This window comes from Callionymus lyra, chromosome 19 (genome assembly GCF_982586985.1).
Source record: "Callionymus lyra chromosome 19, fCalLyr1.hap1.1, whole genome shotgun sequence".
Taxonomy (NCBI): domain Eukaryota; kingdom Metazoa; phylum Chordata; class Actinopteri; order Syngnathiformes; family Callionymidae; genus Callionymus; species Callionymus lyra.
Genome location: NC_141836.1, coordinates 13,558,553 through 13,577,889, shown reverse-complemented (window position 1 = coordinate 13,577,889; position 19,337 = coordinate 13,558,553). Strand labels below are relative to the sequence as shown.

General features: G+C 42.9%; 1 protein-coding gene across 3 annotated transcripts in view; it reads left to right on the top strand.

The window, feature by feature from the left end:
• The first annotated feature begins 579 nt into the window (after positions 1 to 579).
• The window catches only part of epha2b (eph receptor A2 b), a 28,672-nt gene continuing 9,914 nt past the window's right edge, over positions 580 to 19,337 (top strand). For all 3 annotated transcript variants that reach the window (XM_087781150.1, XM_087781149.1, XM_087781151.1), the window contains exons 1-5: positions 580 to 729; positions 1,403 to 1,482; positions 5,075 to 5,723; positions 18,754 to 18,909; positions 18,972 to 19,331. In XM_087781150.1, coding sequence (XP_087637276.1) covers positions 645 to 729; positions 1,403 to 1,482; positions 5,075 to 5,723; positions 18,754 to 18,909; positions 18,972 to 19,331 — 1,330 coding nt within the window. In that variant the 5' untranslated portion in view covers positions 580 to 644. The remainder of the gene's footprint in view (positions 730 to 1,402; positions 1,483 to 5,074; positions 5,724 to 18,753; positions 18,910 to 18,971; positions 19,332 to 19,337) is intronic.

Genomic DNA, 19,337 nt, shown 5'->3' with positions numbered 1-19,337 from the left:
AGAGTAAAAAGGCACTTATCATTGAATGTAATGGTAATGAAAAAGTTAAAAATGAAGTTGTTAGTGTTATCATATGATCTGTGAGTCACTCTGACTCCATGAGAGCCTCATGAGTAACATGTGTTCTTACTAGTATAGACTTGTTCATGTCCAGTGTGTCCTGCCCCAGGTAGCTGGGATTAACTGTGAAGCGACCTTGAAAAGTGCTTATAAATAAAATGTATTATTATTATTATTATTATTATATGATTTAGCCTCATCTGACCTTGTTCACAAATAATAAAAAAAAAACTCTCCAATAGAGGTTTGAAGACTTGAAGTTAAAAGTCACGTGGTGTGCTTTCAAATAGTAATAATAAATGTTTTTATAACAAATAAGTTTTATTTTTATCGCAGCTTTTGAAGTAAAATAAAACCCACAGCAGGTGATATTTCCGCCTGTTTCTAAGGGTGGCAAAGTTTATACTGTGAGCTCCTCCGCCCAGTTCCCCCTCACACACACACACACACACACACACGCACACGCACGCACACATTCCAGCAGGCGGGGTCGCCGCTGAATGAGCCGCAGCAGCAGCGACTTCGCTCCAGAGTCTCTGCGGACACACACAAGAACACACACCAGAACACAACTGTCTGCACAAATGGATTTCTTTACGGGACTCAGACCTTTACTTTTCTCCTACGTCCTCATCAATGGAATACTGGTCACTTTGCAATCCAAAGAAGGTGAGATCTCACTTCAGTTTTATTGTTTTGGAAACTTTTGCAAAAAGTCGCGTGCAAGTTTTTTTTTGTTGGGGGGAGAAGAACGTGAGCCCACGCGGAGTTTTTCCTTGAAGAAAACTTTTGCGTGTGTGTGTGTGTGTGTGTGTGCGGGAACTTTATTCCACGCGTGACAGGAACTAACTTATTAAAACTGGAATGACAAGTGACGTTTATGATTTAAAGACCAGCTCAGGTGGACTTTGTAACTGCCAACAGGTGAATCATCATAACAAAAAAGAATAAAAATGACCAAAACGGATCTGATCGATCGAATCTCAAGCAATAATTTTGAAAAATTAAAATATAGAACCTCTTTATTTTAGTCAAGTGTTCTTCCTCTATGAACCCTAAGGAGTTAATAGTTAATCTTAATAGCCTTCTATTATCATGCTAATATTTAAGACACTATTGTAATGCAGATTAGACAGATTATATTCCCCCCTTTATTTCCGATTAAGTTTTTCATCAAATGACAAAATCCCTATTAAGTCAGTAAATATTGGAATGTTTTGAAACTAATGCTAGTGTAAATGAAATCAGGTGAAATTGAAGGATTTTGTTACCATTTTTTCTCAATTAATATCGGCCTTTTTTCTAATAATTGAGACTCACAGTTACTTTTTTTTCTTTGCAGAAGTTCTCCTGGACATGAGGGCAGCAGGAAGTGAGCTGGGCTGGCTGCCCTGGTCTCTGGATCAAGGTGACAGGTCCGGGGTGAGTGTTGCTCAAGTTCTCCTCCAGTCTGCACCTGGAATTTTGCCCGAAGGATTACATCCGTAGAAATTGCTGAGAAACTGATCTATGACACTGAAATATTTGACCGTTTGCACTCGCTGTGAAGTGGCGCCCCCACTCCGAAAGTGTGTGTGTGCGTGTTGGGTCCGAGTCCCCGCCGGTTGCCCTGGATATGAGGATGTGAGATTGCAAGACTCATGTTGGGAGTTGCCCCGAGTCCCTGAGCATGTCTGGGCCGCGCCGGCACCCCGGCAGACACCGGAGCTCCTCGCACCAAACTGGCGAATACTTGTGGCTTCTTGCGGTCTTGAAGGGCCTCCACTCCTGAATTGTATGTTAGCGAAGCAATTAACCTTTGAAAGTCTGCAAGATGTGGCGCTACTTTGTGGAGTTAAGAGTGGCACGAAGGGAGGAACTCCTACTTTTACGGGATGAATAGTCACTTTTGAGGGTTGGAAATAAAAGGAAATTAGACGACATTGAGCTCATCTGGGGCTTCTTATTTAGGGGCCACATTTGATGACTTTAAAACGAGCAGGGGCCAAACAGCCTATAAAGCTATAGCTTATATCTTCACCCAGTTCAACAAAAATGGCAAACTTTTACCGCAAGTAAGTAAGTAAGTAATTCTTATTTGTATAGCGCTTTTCTAGACCAGGGTCACAAAGCGCTTAAACAATCAAAACAATATTCAATAAAATATATACTTTAAAGGTCAAGATAAAACAGATAACACAACAGGAGTTCCAGAAAATCAAGGAAAAGCATCAGCGTCAACACTTCAATCAAGTCGTGATCTTGGTTGGTCTTTAAAAAAAGGTTGTTTCGAAACTCATGTCATTTTCATACTGACTCTGGATTTTCGGTCCATTTTGATTGTAGCTCTCTTATCCAATTGAATCCACTTATCGTGGTAGAAGTGAAGACTGTACGAGATGACGGACAGCATAAGCGATCGACCCCCTAATGTGGAATAATGTTACGACACAGCAATTGTGGGAAGAGATCTTGAGGTTCCAAAAGTTTGACAAATGCCTTTTTTTCAAGCTCATCTTACATTAAAAATGTCCCCTTAAGTATACAAATCCCAGTGGACTGAACATAGTGGACGACCAACCGTTTAAATCCACCAATCAACTACAGAGTTGTTTTTGGACCGTGGGTGGAAACACGGCTCTCGGGGGGGAAGTCCACCAAGTACAGGAAGAACTGACTTCTCTTTACAAAAGTCCGTACATGGACAACCTAAATCTCTTAAGAGGTGATATCTCCTGACACGTTTTTTTTTTTCGTGTGTGTTCTATCTCTTAAGATAAAGCAAAGAATGTGTGGCCGGGGCATTATCGTCGATAAGGAGAAAACACTGGAAGTGTTTGTGGTCAATTATTTGCTCGTAGGATGAGGTTTTTTTTTATTGCGGTTTCAAAGTACTGGACCAGTCACTAATGCTAATTTCCTTATTTCATGTGCCGATGACTCAGAGGCATGTGTGTGCGTGTCGCTAAACGCTTCTCGAAAATTTTCACTTAAGTTTCAATGTTGGAAACTTTTTTTTTTATTGCGCCAATTTTCTCCTGTTACCACCATCAGTAGTGATAATTATTATTTTAACTTTTACGCTCCCATTATAAAGAAATGTTCCCCAAACCGTTTTAACTGCCTACTGTCGAGTTTTTTAAACGCCAGCAGAGCAACAGGGGCCACAAGCGGAGAGCAAAACCACAGCCTCGGACCCCCTCGGGCGGGGGGGCCGTTGTTGCAGAGCTATGTTGAAACATGCTGTCACATTTTTTTCGGGATATTTGCGGTAGCGTTTAAGCTGCGATGCCGTTCAAGTTTTCGAAGCCAAAAGCAGCAGCGAATTGTGAATAATTTGATCACTTGAATGTCTGCGATCATGCTTCAAGTTGCATTAGCGCCCGGGGCCACAAATAGCTACCCAGAAGGCATCACGCATAGCAGGTGGCCCTTGTTGCCTGCATTCCGGTTCCCACACATCTGGAGCTCACCTTTTAGTTAGTGTGTGTTAGGAGTGCTCACACGCTCCACTCATTCTTTAGGAAAGAAAGGTTAAATCTAGGGTTTTTGAACTACAAACTATAAATACGAAGCCATACAGAAACTACATTGAATTCATATTAAAATTAAGTTTACTGAAATGACTTTTCTTAGTTCTTTGACAAAATAAAAAAACATGTTTATACATAATATCCATTTATTAGTAATACAGGCGGACAGCTTACTTACTTAGGATAAGTAACTTATGCTAAATGCTATAAAAAAATGTTTAAAATCCATGTGTGTATTAGCAGGAGACTATCTAGTTTTTATCCCTTGGGTCACCTTGACCCAGAGATAACGCACAGGTTTATCATTGGCATTTATCTTTGGTCCAGCAGTCACTCTAAAGGAGTGATGGGAAATTACTTTTTCTCAGGGGCCACATTTTTTAAAAGGGACTGTTTAGCGAAAAGTTTAACATAGACTATTAAGAATTAAGCTTTATATGCTCAAATTATTATTTGATTTGATATCAATTTTATTAATATACAAAACAAATCTTATATAAAAGCACCTCTTTTATCCATATATCTTTTTATATTTACTTATATCTTTTCAAACGGCAATAAATACTCACAAAAATGAAGAAAAAAAAGAAAAAGCGGAGGACAAAAGTCCTGAAAAATATTGTTTTTATTGTATTTTATAAAACTTATTAAACAGAAAATGTCATACAAAACCGCCATTTTTCCAAATAACTTTTTATATTCACTTTTCTTCTCCTTTCACAGGCAATGAATACTCACAAAAAGGCCAAATTATATAATATAACATTTTTTCCTAAATTATTTTTTAATCTCACTTAAACCTATTTGTAAAACAATAAAATAAAACTCTCAAAATTGACAAAAGCAGAGGGAAAAAGTTGTAAAATAAAGACTATTAATGATGAGAAGCTAGACTGTAAATAAATAAATACATTTTAGTTTCTATATGATCTTCAGTCTCATAAGGGCTACATAAACACTCCGCCCTGGTCTAAACGACACTAATAACCGATAATTGACAATAAATAATGAAGTCATTAGCATATTGACTTTTCCCTTTCTAAATTCTTCTCCTGAAAAATTGTTCGTACCAAAAGCGGTGAACTACGGTCGAAGCAGGAACTTAACGAATTACTGATGGGTCACATTTCAACAAAAATAATCTTCTCATACCGATATAACCCAAACGTTTTCTGGGCCACCGAAAACTTTCGTCGAGCAACTAATTTGGGGAATTAAGTGGCCCTCGGGATCAGGATCATTGCTGTCGTTGGGAATCATGTTCCGCACAGAACCCTTGAGTTTGGATCTATAGTTACACGGCTCAACCTCAAACTGAGAGTGCATACTTCTGGGTAATTGCTTAAGTGTGGTGCCATGAGTCCTTCGGCTCGCTGGCTGTTTTGACTTCAAGGTTCATGTTTCGGCACTTGAACCCGTCGTGAAAATAAGAGGGGTCTTCTTATTTTTACCCCAGTTTTGGTTGCAAACTTACACGTCTGTACCTTTTTGTTTTGCTTCAGTGGGAGGTCGCTCAGAAGGCGCTGAACGGCTCACAGCTCTACACCTACTCCATCTGCAACGTCGGCACCCCGGATCAGGACAACTGGCTCCGCACCACCTTCGTCCAGCGGCACCCGGCCGTGTTCCGGGTCTTCGTGGAGCTCCAGTTCATCGTGCGGGACTGCAACTCCTTCGGCGGCATCTCCATGACCTGCAAGGAGACCTTCAACCTCCACATCTCGGAATCGGACGCCGACGTGGGCACGACCTTCCGCAAGGGCCAGTTCAAGAAGGTGGCCACCATCGCCCCGGACGAGATCACCAGCAAGAACGAGCTGCACATCAACACGGAGACCCGGGTCGTGGAGAGCCTGTCCAGGAAGGGCTTCTACCTGGCGTTCCAGGACATCGGCGCCTGCGTGGCCCTCCTCTCCGTCCGGGTTTACTACAAAATGTGTCCCGCCATCGTGGCCAACCTGGCCTCGTTCCCCGAGACCGTGGCCGGCGGCGAGAACCAGAATCTGATGAAAGTCAGCGGGGTGTGTGTGGATAACGCCGTCAGCGAGGAGCTGCCTCTCATCTTCTGCACCGTGGACGGAGACTGGGTGGTGCCGGTGGGTCAGTGCAAGTGCAAACCCGGCTACGAAGAAACGGAGGACGGCTGTCAAGGTAAGACCTTATTGTTCATGTCTTCATTTTTTATGGTGGTCAGCAGGGCCGGGTCTAGACAGGCATGTATGAGGGGGCAGCCACAAATCTTGAGGGGGCATTGTGCTGTTACTTACTTACTTACTTACATGTAAGTTTGAGGGGGCCAGGCCCCCTCTTGCCCCTGCCTAGACCCGGTCCTGGTGGTCAGAGATAACTTATGAACACGTTCCTCTAGAGATGTTCTAGCACAGTTAAAGGAGATGAACTATATAGTTTGATCTGGTCGCAATTATCAGCTGTAAAAAAAAAGCCTGTGTGGCTCCAGGGTGTGAAACCAAGATGCCGTTCTCACGAGAGTCCTTCCAAAACCAGCCATTTGGCATCTCTCGCCCTCTCAGCCTCCTTCTGATTATCATTGGTTGTTGTGACTTATTATCATTGTTCTGAGGTATTCTTGCCCTCGGCTCCGCGAGGCGGCGTTTTTTTTGCAATGGAAGGAATGTTTGGTTCTGGTGGTGCATGTCTCGGCGTCTTCCTTCGAAGCTGTTGGATTAGGTAATGTTCTGTTGGGCTTCAGCTATTTCGGTCCTGGGCTTGTTCTCCTCCGGAACATCTGGGAGGATGCTGATGCAGATGTTGGACATTGGACTTTCATAGAAAAAAAGATTTGTTGCACATTAAAAAAGGACTAGTTACACTTTAAATTAGCCAAACTTGTATTATGTATGTATTTCACAACTAAGAGGATTTAAAAAGTAATAATATTTGTTTCTCTACTATGTTCTAGAATTGACTGTCAAACTTCTCTTCCTGTCATTTTATTTGTTTTGTTTGACATTATTACAAAAGCTTTTATTGTTGTGGGACGAGCTGTCGGTTGAGTGAGTGATCAAAGGGGTTTTATTTGTGGTGGTGGCGGGGGGGCTACTGTACTCTACTGGATTAGCATCTTCAATGCTCCTCGGGGGGGCATAGGAAGCCCCTTTTGTTCTGGAGGATCATCAGAGAAAACCTCCCTCTGTGAGCAGGCTTGTCTTGTCCCAGGATCCTCGTCTTCCCCGCTGTCCCGGGACCATGTGCGGATCTCGGAGCTTTGGGCTGTTTTTCTATCAGGCCGGCGATATTTTTAAACAACAGCGGCGTGCCGGGACGTGTCGTGATCCGTCAGCAGACTCTCATCAGTGAGCGTTCCTTCTCCGCCTCCGCTGCATTTCTTTGGCTCATTCATTAAAGAACATGTGGATCAAAACAAGGGTTGGATGTTTGTCCAGATTGCGAACACTTTAAAAAAAAATTGTCCTTGAGATATAGAAGCATTATGACCACCTTTGCAGACAAGAGTGAGTTTCGCTTCTTACTTGGACCATTTCCGGAATAAGAACCCATTCGTACTCCGGAAAGTCAGGCCTGGGGGCCACAGGCGGCCCTTTCACTGTATTTATGTGGCCCTCATGAGGTCAAAGATCGTGTAGAGAACTTATGTTTTTACTTATCTATAAGGGTTGTTTAAGGGCTTTTATCCTTGGCTTTTGATTTAAAGGATAATATAAGATAAGTTATACCTTTATTCTTCCCATATTGGGGAAATTTGAGTTGTCACCGCAGTTCCCAAAAAAAGATTAAACATGCATACACATTGTATTAAAACATACAGTGCACATATTAACAACGAAACAATAATATGTATTAATAAAACAAATACAATAATAATACAACAAAATTGAAATAAAAAACATAATAATAAACAATGTTAGTGTATCATTTAAAAAAATTCCCTGAAATATTGTAAATTGTTCCCTTGAAAAAAGACTTCAAAAAATACAAGTTATACTTAAATATATAATAGTTTTGTATCAAATTAAAAAAAGGTATATAAAATACAATTCATAGTATTTTTTGCATGTTTAGCTTGATTTTATTACTTCCTATCCAATCCCTTTATTTTTGCTTGATGGCCCCTCACATTTTACAAAGTTTGGCGCCTGAGGAAATTAAATTGCCCACCACTACTCTAAAGTAATTTCTCACAGGGCGAACGACGTTTCAAAAAAATATTTTCCTGTGTCAAAAAGGAAACCTCGTCGCTTGTATTTCTAACTCCATAGCAACCTTCCAACTGGATCTATTTCCCGACGGCTGTAGGAAAAAGTCTTGTGTCGGTACGTCATATTTTTCAGGAAAGTGCCAGGTAGGATGATTAAGAGAAGAAGGGAGGAGAAGGAGAGGCAGGAAGGAATGAGAGAAAAGCAGCGGAGGTCGTGTGTTTAGCGGAGGGGTGTGATTTTTTAAACACACAGAGGTGAGGATCGGTATGTAAAGGTAGGAGGACAATGAAGCTCTGTTTCCACCAGGAGCCCGTCTCTATCTCCACCTCCTCTCTGTACATTCCTGATCAGATCGCTCCCGAGTAGACTCCTTCCCATGGGTGGGGTGGAAAAGGTAGGAGAGGGGGCAGAATAGGGTCAAGACCTCACATAAAAACGACTAAACAAAGAACAAAAAAACGACCAAATTAGAGGTCGGGGAGATGAAGGAAGCGGATGATGGTGGAAATGAATCGGGAGGTTGTGGCGGGTCAAGATGGATGGTTGCGCGGGCTTAGAGCGGAATCTCCTGCAGACACGTGCTTAATCATTCTGCCGACTTCTGTCCACCACTGTTCGCCGCTCAAGGAGAAACCACAGAACTTCAATTGTGGTGTTTTTTTTTTTCTCCTCCACGTTGAGAGATGCCTTCAGTCACTTTTTACGACTCCTCGCCCCCCCTGGGGGAGCCGTTTCGAGTGGAGATCGCCGCTTCATCTGGTTTCAGTCTCACTCTCTTCATCAGCCGTCTCTGTTGTTGCCTTCCGTCCGTCAAACCGAGCCCCAGTATTTTCTTTTTCGACTGCACTTCTGTCGTCGCTCATGTTAACCGCTGGACCAACAAACGCTGAAGATGAAAACAAACACAGGCCAGACCCACTGGAGAGTCAAGAACAGCAAATAGAAGGTTTTTATAAAGTGGTTATGAATCTTTTTTGTCAGCAGATGAACAGAGACCTTCGCTTGTGTTTATCATAAAAACAAGCTACAGTCGTTTAAAAATCTTACTTTGGCTTTTGACCCACAAATCCAACTCTAAAGTGAACTGTAATGAACTTGAACTGGAATTTGGGTATAAATTAGACTTAAGACGTATAAAATATTTTTAGTCTTTCGTCTGAGTCGTGTCAAAATATACATTCTTTTTTTAAGTCCTGGAAAAACCGTTTGTGAAGTGGTCAGGTTTGAAAGTGGCACTGTGGCCTCACCACATGTGACTCACTGTTGACACTGGGAGTTGATTGGAAGGTTTTGGGTTTGAACCCCAGATGTCCCTGCCGGGGCGAATCCCTGCTTTTTCCTTACACTTAGTGTGTTCATGATGTATATGAATCCAGTTGTCAATACACAATCTTACATCTATTATGTTACCCGGTGTGGCTATTTTCACCTGTGCAACATCAATCACCTCCTCTTTGGATCACTGGGATTCTCTCCTTGGCCTCACTTACAAATCCCTTTAAAAACTTCATCTGGTCCAGATCTCAGCTGCTCCCATCACCACCAAAACCCCCTCCATTCAACACCTCCTGTACTTCAAAGTCTCCACCGGTCAGTTCTGTATTCAATTCAAAAGTCCTCATCTTCACATTCAAGGCCATCCATAACCTCGCCATCCAGAACTCATCTGTTAAAAAGTCCAAAAACACACAGAGGTTCATTGGGAAACTTAGGGAAGGTGTCCTTAGATATGTGTGTTTGTGTGAATGGGATAAAGTGGTAGAAAATGAATGAATGTGTTTTGATGTTTTGAATGTATACAGTACAGGTCAAAGGTTTGGAAACACCTTCTGGGCTCATTGAAAAATTGTAAAAACTTGAGACTGACTAATTACATTTTTTTAAAGTAATGATGGCCACTCATTTCTCCTTACTTGGCTGATTGGTTCCTTCTGTAAAATGAACTATAAGATTGTGGTCCAATGATCCATTAACAGTCCATTAATAAAGCAAAAACTTCCTCTAGGTGACCCAGAAATGTCTGTACTGTACTCACTCACCATGTCCATAAAGTAAAGGATACAAAGATCAACATAGAATAGAATCTTCCTTTCACTTCACTCCTTCCCCGAAACTCAAAATTAAACAGCCTAATATCATGAGGTATGAATGAGTCCCTGAGTCTATTAGTGTTGCTGCAGGGGAGAAGCATTTAAAAGAGGAGAATATAAGTATTTTCTAGCATCCACGTTTTGCTGCTGACCCAGAATGTATGTGCTCAGTCTCGTGAGGAGCTAAGCTGCTGTGTTTAAATTGATTGTGTTCCATGATCTAAAATGATTTAACGTTCGTCGTGACTATTTCGGTGAAAGGTTCTCATCGGAATACTGTAAACATTCTTGATTAGGGTGAAGAGTGCCGTTCCACCATCTGCAACCATGCTCTGTTTACCAAGACATCCCTCACTGTTGAAGATTGCGTTTAATAGTCCAAATGTGCATTTCATCAGCCTCTTTAAAAGACTCCTAATCTATTATTACAGCGGAGGATGAAGCCAAATCTTTCCACAAATCAGTGAATCTTTAAGGCTCTTGAAGCAAATGGTGCCTCAGTGGAACAACTGGGTTCCAGTAAAGTTATTACTTCTCGCTATAAAAAGGTTCCAGTAAGCTATTTTCTCCTGTTCCCCTCCTTCACATTCCCAACTCATCCTCTGCTGATGTAACAAACAGTTGGTGACTGAGTTGTAGCGCTACGACTGAGCGCTGCGGTGAGTGATTTGTATGGGTAGTAATTGACTTGGGTGTGTTTGGGCTTTTTAGTGAAGTAACTACTAGTTCTGCATGCTTTTTTGCCTTTGTGTAATCTCTTCTTCTACTGCGCCCCACATCCTCAATACGCCCACCTTATGTTTATTTTAAGTACATTTATCTCATTACATTCCCATCTTAACTAAAGTCTGGGTTGTATAACATTGACAAAGTTGTGCAAGATTCCCGAAGAGCAACTAAACAAAACAAGTTTTTCCTCCGAGCACAGTTTCTTGTTGTCCGCGAAATCACAGAGAGGCTGTTATTTTTGGCCGACGTTCCCGTCCTGAATATGACACCCATAGAGTCGGAACATCCCGGTTCGCATGGCCACGATGGTTCTATTTGGGCTCAACAATTTTTAACTTTTACTCGCCCGTCAAAGACATATCTGCACCGGCCGACTCGAACAGACACATAGTTTGGTTCCTTTTTCAAACAAAAGAGGTTAAAGACTTACTTCCATGTTGCATATTTTGGAGAACTTGTAAATTCCCTGTCTAGATGTTGAGGAGGAACTTGGTTTAAAAAAACGTATTAGTTGTTTGTTAACAGCCTAAATACATGAAGCGGTTTTAAAGTTTAAAATAGCGAAACCCTACAGTAGAAAGGTCCTTCTTGACATATAATTACATCTTTTGACCCACTGGTGCCCAACCTAGTCTGTTAGGAAGTGTTAGGAAAAAAGAATAATCGTGTAATATTTCTAGTGTATTTATAACAAAAGTCTAAAATAGGTTTTTATTTTTATTTTTAAAAAGTGACTGGATTTTCTTTGAAGTATTTTCCAGTGCTTAACTCCGTCACATGATACATTACTAAAATAACTTGTTCGTGGTACACAAAAAAGGCAAGAGAAACTCTAACCAGTCATCTAAATTATGGGGTATCTAAAATTCTATATTGGTTTTAGCCAACATATCCAAATAAATATTTTGAAAAAACATGAAAGGGAATAAAGTACCTTTAATAGTAAACTATTTATTCATTCATTTTCTCTATACCGATTAATCCCTTATGGGGGTCGCGGGGAAACTATCCCAGTTTCTTTAGGCTTTAGGCAGGGGGACACCCTGGACAGGACGCCAGTCTGTTGTGAGTTAAAATAATATTTACTAAGATCTAACAAAATATGTTAGAGCTGTCGAATGCTATTTAGTTTTTGGTATTCCATGTTAAGCAATGACGGTGAGTCACAAATTAAAAATCTAATAGAGGGCGATGAGCACATGAATCAGATCAATGGCAGGAGGTATTTGGACATGCCGGCTCAAAATAAGTGAGCTGTCCTTAAAAAACAAGTGTGTTCAGGTTCATTTCCAGCCTGTACCTAGAGCAAAGTGTCTCTTGAAAATCCCCTTTAACCTCTTAAGTCGAAACCTTGTGCAATTCCGAGCTTATCTGATGGATGTGTACAAAGCACCACGAGAAAAACCACCACGCCTTAAACTGGATTAACCATAATGGAATCATCCCACTTGTGCAAGATAATCCTCCACCAAACTCCCTTCGCGATCCCTGGACTAGCTTGAGCTACCGAATCTGTCTTAAGATTTACGGTACGCAGTTATGAAAGCTGAGATAAGTTTTCCTTACTCATCACCAAAGCGCTTTGATTAGCCCAAATGTGTGTGTCCTTCAGATCTGCTGCCAGGGGAACGTCTGCCTGGCGGCCTGAGTTTGAGGGAGTTGGCTGGATAATGGGAGTTGCAAGGAAAGGTCCTTTCAAGTGGTGGCTTGCTCCGGCTTGTTCCACGTTCCTTCTGAAGTGAACTCTGATAATTGCACCAGAGGAGTTGACAGGATATGTTGCTGTTGATGTAACTTTGAAACTATTATTTCACAATGCATCAAATTTATCAAAAAAGTTTATATTAAGTGACAAGTCTGAGCCATGATGAAATTCCTTTCACAAAGATCAGATCGTGAGATATAGTTGTTTTCTTTTAGCATCAAGTTGCAGATCTTGTCAACCTGCACCATGACTCGCACAGGATTACTTGTGGAACTTTTTTTATTTGTAAATTACACCCCACCTCTGTGTTATTTTAAGTACATTCGCACGGGATAAGCAACGTCTGTAAAATAGTGTTTTTACTGACATTACGGCCAGATATGTCGTCACATCCGACAAGATGGCTGTGTCCGATGTACCTCGCGCTCCGAAACGTATACACTCCAAAAGTAGGCACTGGACTCGAGACGAGACAGTAAATTTAATATCGGTATGAGGCGAGGCCCGATACCAACGAAGGTTCGAATCTATAATAATAATAATAATAATAATAATCTCTATTTATATAGCGCCTTTCTAGTGCACAACAGATCAAGAGAAAGGTAGCATAAAAGTGGCAAGATGGAAAAGCACCCCATTACCATAATAAACACTGGGATAAAGTAGGTCATTTGCGGCGGAATTATTACATTACAAATCACGGACATTCTCACGGGATTAAATTATCTGACATTCTCCGCAATTATTACTAATCGCCTTTGGTCCACAGGTAATATTTATCCCGTGCGAATCGTGAAATAAAGTTGAGTAACTGATTCATTATACTCCGGTTAGCCTGAAATAACGTTGTAAAGTATCCAAGTTCAATGATGATCTCTATTTTTTAACCCACAAGTACGTGGAATGCCACCATATTTTTCCCCGGTGTGACATTCCTGAGCCCGACGCTTACGTGGTGTTGGGATTCATAGCTATGTGAAACACATTGTTTTGTAGTGCTGGTGTGTGAGGTCAGCACTTTCCTCCCCCCACTCCGTCCACTTCTATTCACTCGCAGCCTTCAGCGCTAACAGGACGAGTCCACAGCGGAAACCGGAGGTCACCTAATCCCTCGGTGACTCCCCAACCCGTCGGCTCAGGCCTTTTTCTATTGTCGCCCGGTGCTTCGACGGGCCTCGCTCGGCCACTTTCTATTTTGTGGTTCTGTCTAATAAGTCGTTTTTGTTTATTGGTGCATCTGGTTCCATTTGGGCCCCCCTAAACCAGGAAGCAGACGTTTGTCGGCATCCAGTGCGTGACCTGTGCTGTGAAGTGGTGTTGAGTTTGCCACCTGGCTGGCTGCTCACAAACGTGACCACATGACTGCGAACCTGTGGAAGAATTCTGTCGCTCTGTCGATCCAGTGAGATTTGCATCATAGTTCTGTGGTTTGTGAAAGTTTTTTCTTAATTTACTCATGTGAAGGATCTTTGTATTTGGAGGAAGCAAAGGATTCTTAAAGGAAAGAGGCTCAGGCTTCCCTCTCTCAAGTAATCTCTAAAAAAGTTCATTCTTTATCTACTGGGTCTAAGAACAGTGGTTATTCAGAGCTCTAGTAAAGCAGGTCCCTAGGTTCTTTAGAATGTCCCCAAAAATCGTTCTGTCAAGAGGTCTGTAAGTATGCTATCTTAGATATTAAAAATGCTAAAAAGGAATTGAATGATGTAGATTAAATAAATATAGAGCATCCATTTTTGTGGCGTTTCCAGTTGTAGAAATCTGTGTTTATCCTTAAAGGGAAAGTTCACCCAAAATGTTAAATTCACTTATTCTCTTCTCACCACTCTTTGTGTTATTTGTCTTTGATCTATGTTCTTTATACGTAGATTTTGTCATCTTGCACTTTTTTTTTTTGCACTTCGCTCTTATGAATCTATCTTCTGTGTTGCTGTGAGCTGGAAAACCAATTTCCCGAAGGAGACCTCCAGAGGGTTTAATAAAGTTTATCTATCTATCTACCCTCTTATCGGCTACATTTTGGGATTATTTTCAGAGTTATTCATTCCTTTTTATATATTTAGGAAAACATGTATGTTTATTTTAATCTTGCGCTCGGGTTTATTCGTCTTCATCTTCCTCGAAAATAAAAACAATCCAAATACTTGAGTACTTCCTGTCTGTGTAGCCTTTAAGTTCTACAAACAATCTTAAAATACAGAAGTTTTTTTTGAACAATTGAAACAACAACTCTTGTTTGGACGTTAAAGACGAGCAGTGCGGAGGTATTTGGATGTTTTTAAGTTTGTCTTTTTGGACGAAGACCAAGACAACGGAGTCGCTACATTAGAATAAACAAACATTTTTGACTATAACTCTAAAAAGGAACAGATTACTCTGAAAATAATCCCAACCCTTAGTCGACATGAGGGCGAACTATCACTATCGAATCTAAGGCTGTTGTCTGTGACTGACAACTGAACGAGGACCAATCAGAGCATTCATTGTGTTGTTAACAGCGAATGCAGATGAAAGCCTGAGAGCGATTGTAAAACAGATGTAATGCCCTCACAGCTGCTCCACCGGTCAGCTAATCCCTTTGACTAATGACCACCTCCCCTTCGCGCGAGCAGCCTTCCATCAGCCCTGACACCTTGACCGCCCGCCCCCCCGCGACCTCCTTCCTCTCTACCTCCCTGACCTCTTTCACCTCCAGCCATCAGAGGCCCCCTTTGTCCCGGCACAACCTGACTCCCCCCCCCTCCATGCTAATGATATGTTGTCACGCTTCACACAAACACAGCGACATGATATATGGCAATTATGGGGTCTTGACCGGCTTCGGGAATGACTCACAGGGGTGGATTGTGTCGTGAAAATATTGTCCTTCTGACTCATAATCCCCTTAGAGTGACTCGTTTCGGTGCTTTGACTAGTCCTTGGCTGTGTAAGTACAACTCATTGACATTGATTGATATATCGACTTTCACGACGTGAGATGAAAATGAGAGGCTAGAAAATAAATGCTAGTGTCATCTGCCATAAAAGTGAATCAACATTTCGTAAATCCAGATGCAACTTCACAACATTATCAAAGTATATTTTTATGCCACAAATCATATCACTCCTTGGAGGGGGTAATAATTCCAGTGCTTTATCAGCATCTTTGACCTCAAAAAAGAGAGCACTGTGAGGTTAAGACATGCCGTCTGAGCTTTCCAAACCAACTTAAAAAGAAGTTTTCATCCTCCACTTTAAGTGGAGTACAACTCTTCCTCCTCCTCCTCCTCCTCCTCCTCCTCCTCACTTCATCCATGTGTTTGTTTTACTTGGCCGCCGACTCTGCGTCAGCCATGCACAGTTTAACTCACAACTACCCCGAGGCAGACATGACCTCGTAAAAAGCTCGGTGCCCAAACTCGATTGCGTGGGGGCCCCCTTCTACTTCTTCCCCCCTCCAGTGCTGAGGGCCATTTCTGTTGTCAGGCCCCTCATGTTTCCCATTCATCCAGCTATCCGGCCGCGCATTCATCACTGTCGCCATCTCATCCATCTTAACTTCTGCCGACAAGCCGGGCGGCGTGGAGGGAGGGGCCCCCGAGAGCCACCGGGGCTCCCTTAATGTAATGGACTCTCGATAAACAAACACAGAGCCACTCCAGGCGTGCGGGGGCCCCTCGTATGACAAACAGTGCTTCACTTTTTAGAGAACCAGAGCAGACGTTGTGGGGACGCTTGAGTCCAGCGATTGTGTTCGACGGCGCCTCAGTTTCTCGATCGTTTCCTCGCATGTATTACTCTTTTCTCCGCTTTGATGTTCGCTCTGTCTTGTCGCCGTATGTTTTCACACTTTGATTGGCTGCCCGGAGGAAGGAAGAGCTGCGTCACCCGGCGCTTCCTGCTTCCTGTTGTGGTCCAGCAACGATCCAGTGGAACCTGGAAGTTTCCTTTCACTTCATCTCAAAACACACAAAGGACTTAAAAAAAAAAAAAGATAAACCAGCGCAGAAGGATGGTAGTCGACCACGCTGAGCTCACTGGAGTCAGGCGGGGACACGCGAAAAGACTGTCTCCGTTGTGTCATGTGTGCAGGAATGTGTCTTGATCATAGACTAGGGTTGAAAATGAGACCATGGAGTCCGCAGACTTGACCACGGCGCATCACAGCCGACACTGCGCTGCCTAAAAGAGGCCAGTCCTCTATTCAGTTGCCATGTGGCATATCAGCCGTTACCATCTGCAGCCGTGTGTGTGTGTGTGTGTTTCTCCTGAATGGCATTCTCCCTGCCTGCTGGTCAGCCATGAATTACAATGTTAATGGGTTAGCATGGAGCCGTTTCAGTACTCGGAGAAAGGAGGGGAGGCAGGAATTTAGGGATTACGAGTGAGGAGAGGTAGGGAATGAATCGGGGTCCCGGGGCAGCAGCTGTTTCCCCTTCTCAATAGAAGAATCGGGTCTTCTCCGTACCCCCTTGCTTAAGAGCGGTCCTCAGCAGGATACAGTATTCCTCTCCAGAACCTTCTGTCTCAAACCATCTCTCTCTCTGCCTCCGTTAATGAGTAACACTTTCTGTTATTGAAACATCTGTCCGAGGACGGTGTGGAGATGATGCCTTCAGGGACTCATTACACATTCTTCTTGTTGTGCTTTAGGTTAATAAACAACTGCGTAGCAACACCAGAGGGTGTTTTGAGAACGAGTCATTTATTTTATCGTATCATCTTTTGTTTTCTTGGTGGTAAATAAAATGGCCACGTCACAATGAAGCGAGTTATTTTCCCCATTTCTGAAGCGCACACTCCAGTCGTCCGTTGCTTTCACCTTCGTCCGGAAACTCATCACCTTCAGGATGTAGCGTTTCGGAAGCTTGCTCGGCCCGTAAGAACTCTTTACAGCGAGTAAAACCTTCAGTGGAAACATTAAAACGTCACTGCTTAAGACTTTAGGGGAAACATAGGTTTTACATTCTTAAGCTTCTGTACTGTCGTGTGCTGCTTAAGGGTCAACATTGTTAACTTGAACACTTCTTTATCACTTGGTAAATTCTTTCTTGAGCTGTTTTTTTCTGTTTCTACAAAAACTCTTCTTACTTGTAAATCTTCTTCCTGTACAAAATAAAGCAGGGAATGTGTGCTTTTGTGTCAGGCACAGTTGTGTTGACTTCTTAACATGTTTAAAAATATATATTTTTTAATACGTTAAGAAGAATTACATGGACGATTTCAACAAGTCCCATTTTATAAATGACAAATTATAAATTTACTTACTATAATAATTGCCATACATTTTAAAATAAACTCAGTTTATTATTGTTTATTTGTGCTTTTTGGTAGTTAGTTTGGATCCTTATGTAAAATAAATAGGGGATTATGAAAATTAAGTTTATTTTTGAAGTGTAAGGTGATAGAAATGTTTACTGGTTAAGCTAGTCGATAAAAAAATTCAACTTTTGAAGAGTAGAAACTACATTCTGTAAAAAGTATAAGCATTATTCTTAAGATTGTGCATCTTATCCTTTATGAAGTGTCTTAAGATGAAATGATCAGTTCCAGATCCCCGAAAAAAGGCACTTTTGTTGTTGAAAACATCCCTTTTTAAGTTTAATAAAGCAAGAATTTCCCCTTTCCGTTATCCATCTCCTCTGCTCTTTCTTTAACCTTCATGTTCATCTGCATCGCCGACATCTCACGACATCTGCGGAGAGCTATTTAAACCCTCTTGAGTTGCAGGCGAGGAAAAAGGGAAAGTGTGAATGGATATGGTTGCGGCTCAACTGAGTTGGAGCGACGTGAACAGGTGACGGGCAGCTCGTAATCCCTCCTCTGATGTCAGATTTACCAAGGCGTCCATGCATACATGTATGTGTGTTTGCCGCACATGTGGGGGCTTGTGTGTCGTGCACACACACGAGCGTGTGTTGGTGGCGAGGACGTGCGATGGTGTGACCGTGTCAGCAACAGCCGCCGGAGCGCTCAGGAAAGGCTCGTTTTCGACTCTCTTTTACGGCCGCCTCCTTAGAGATTTCACACCGTATTAAGTTCATATTTCACCACAGCTGGATCTTCTACCTGCTCCACTTAAGATGTCAGGAGTGTGTGAAGGAGTTTCTCATGTGGTCTGGGGAGAAAAGAAAAATAAGATGCTCTGTTGTCTTTGACTTTTTAATGCTCTGACTTGCTGCAGAGGAATGTGGGACAACCAGTTGTGGGAGCCGGTAAGAAGGAGGACGGGGGGGGGGTTAAGTGAAGGAGTGCCACTTCTGAGACTTCCTGTAGATTTATTATTCCACTTGCTGATCAACCGATGAGCTCTTTAACAAGCAGATGCACTTCCCTCCCGTCTATCTGTCACGAATTTGACCTTTACCCCGCACACGTCCACACAACGTAGCTCAGTCTCACACACTCGAGGTGAAAAGTTCACGGGATAATTCATCATCCAAAAACGACTCGTATCTGAGTTCAAACCAACCCCCTCACCTGCTCACGTGTTTTTTTTTCAGAATGCAAGGCTGGATCCTTCAAGGCCGAGGCGTCCGGGGAGAAGTGCGAGCCGTGTCCCGCCAACACCCACCGACAGGAGGCCGGGGCCGTGGTCTGTCCTTGCATGGATGGGTTCTACAGAGCCCCGAGCGACCCGCAGACCGGACCCTGCTCAGGTAGGCATCTTTGATTATAAATAAAAATGTTTGATTTTTTTAATTAAACGCTTCGTTCTTAGGTCTCCCTTCGGCTCCACGCAACCTGGCGGCGACCACCACTCAGCTCTCCGCGGGAAAGCTCCTCCTCACCTGGAGCCCACCCGAAGACACCGGCGGTCGCTCCGACATCACGTACAGCGTGGAGTGCCAGCGCTGTGACGGCTCCTCCTGTCAGCCCTGCGGCGAGAAGATCCACTACGACCCGGGGAACTCCGGCCTCACTGACACCAGAGTCTCCGTCAGCGACCTGGAGGCTCACTTCAACTACTCCTTCGTCGTGGCGGCGCACAGCGGCGTGTCGGTGTTGGACGGCGAGGGGACGCCGCGGGCGAACAGGCCGCCGTCCACCAGCGCGCTCACCACCTCCCTGCACTACACAGGTGAGG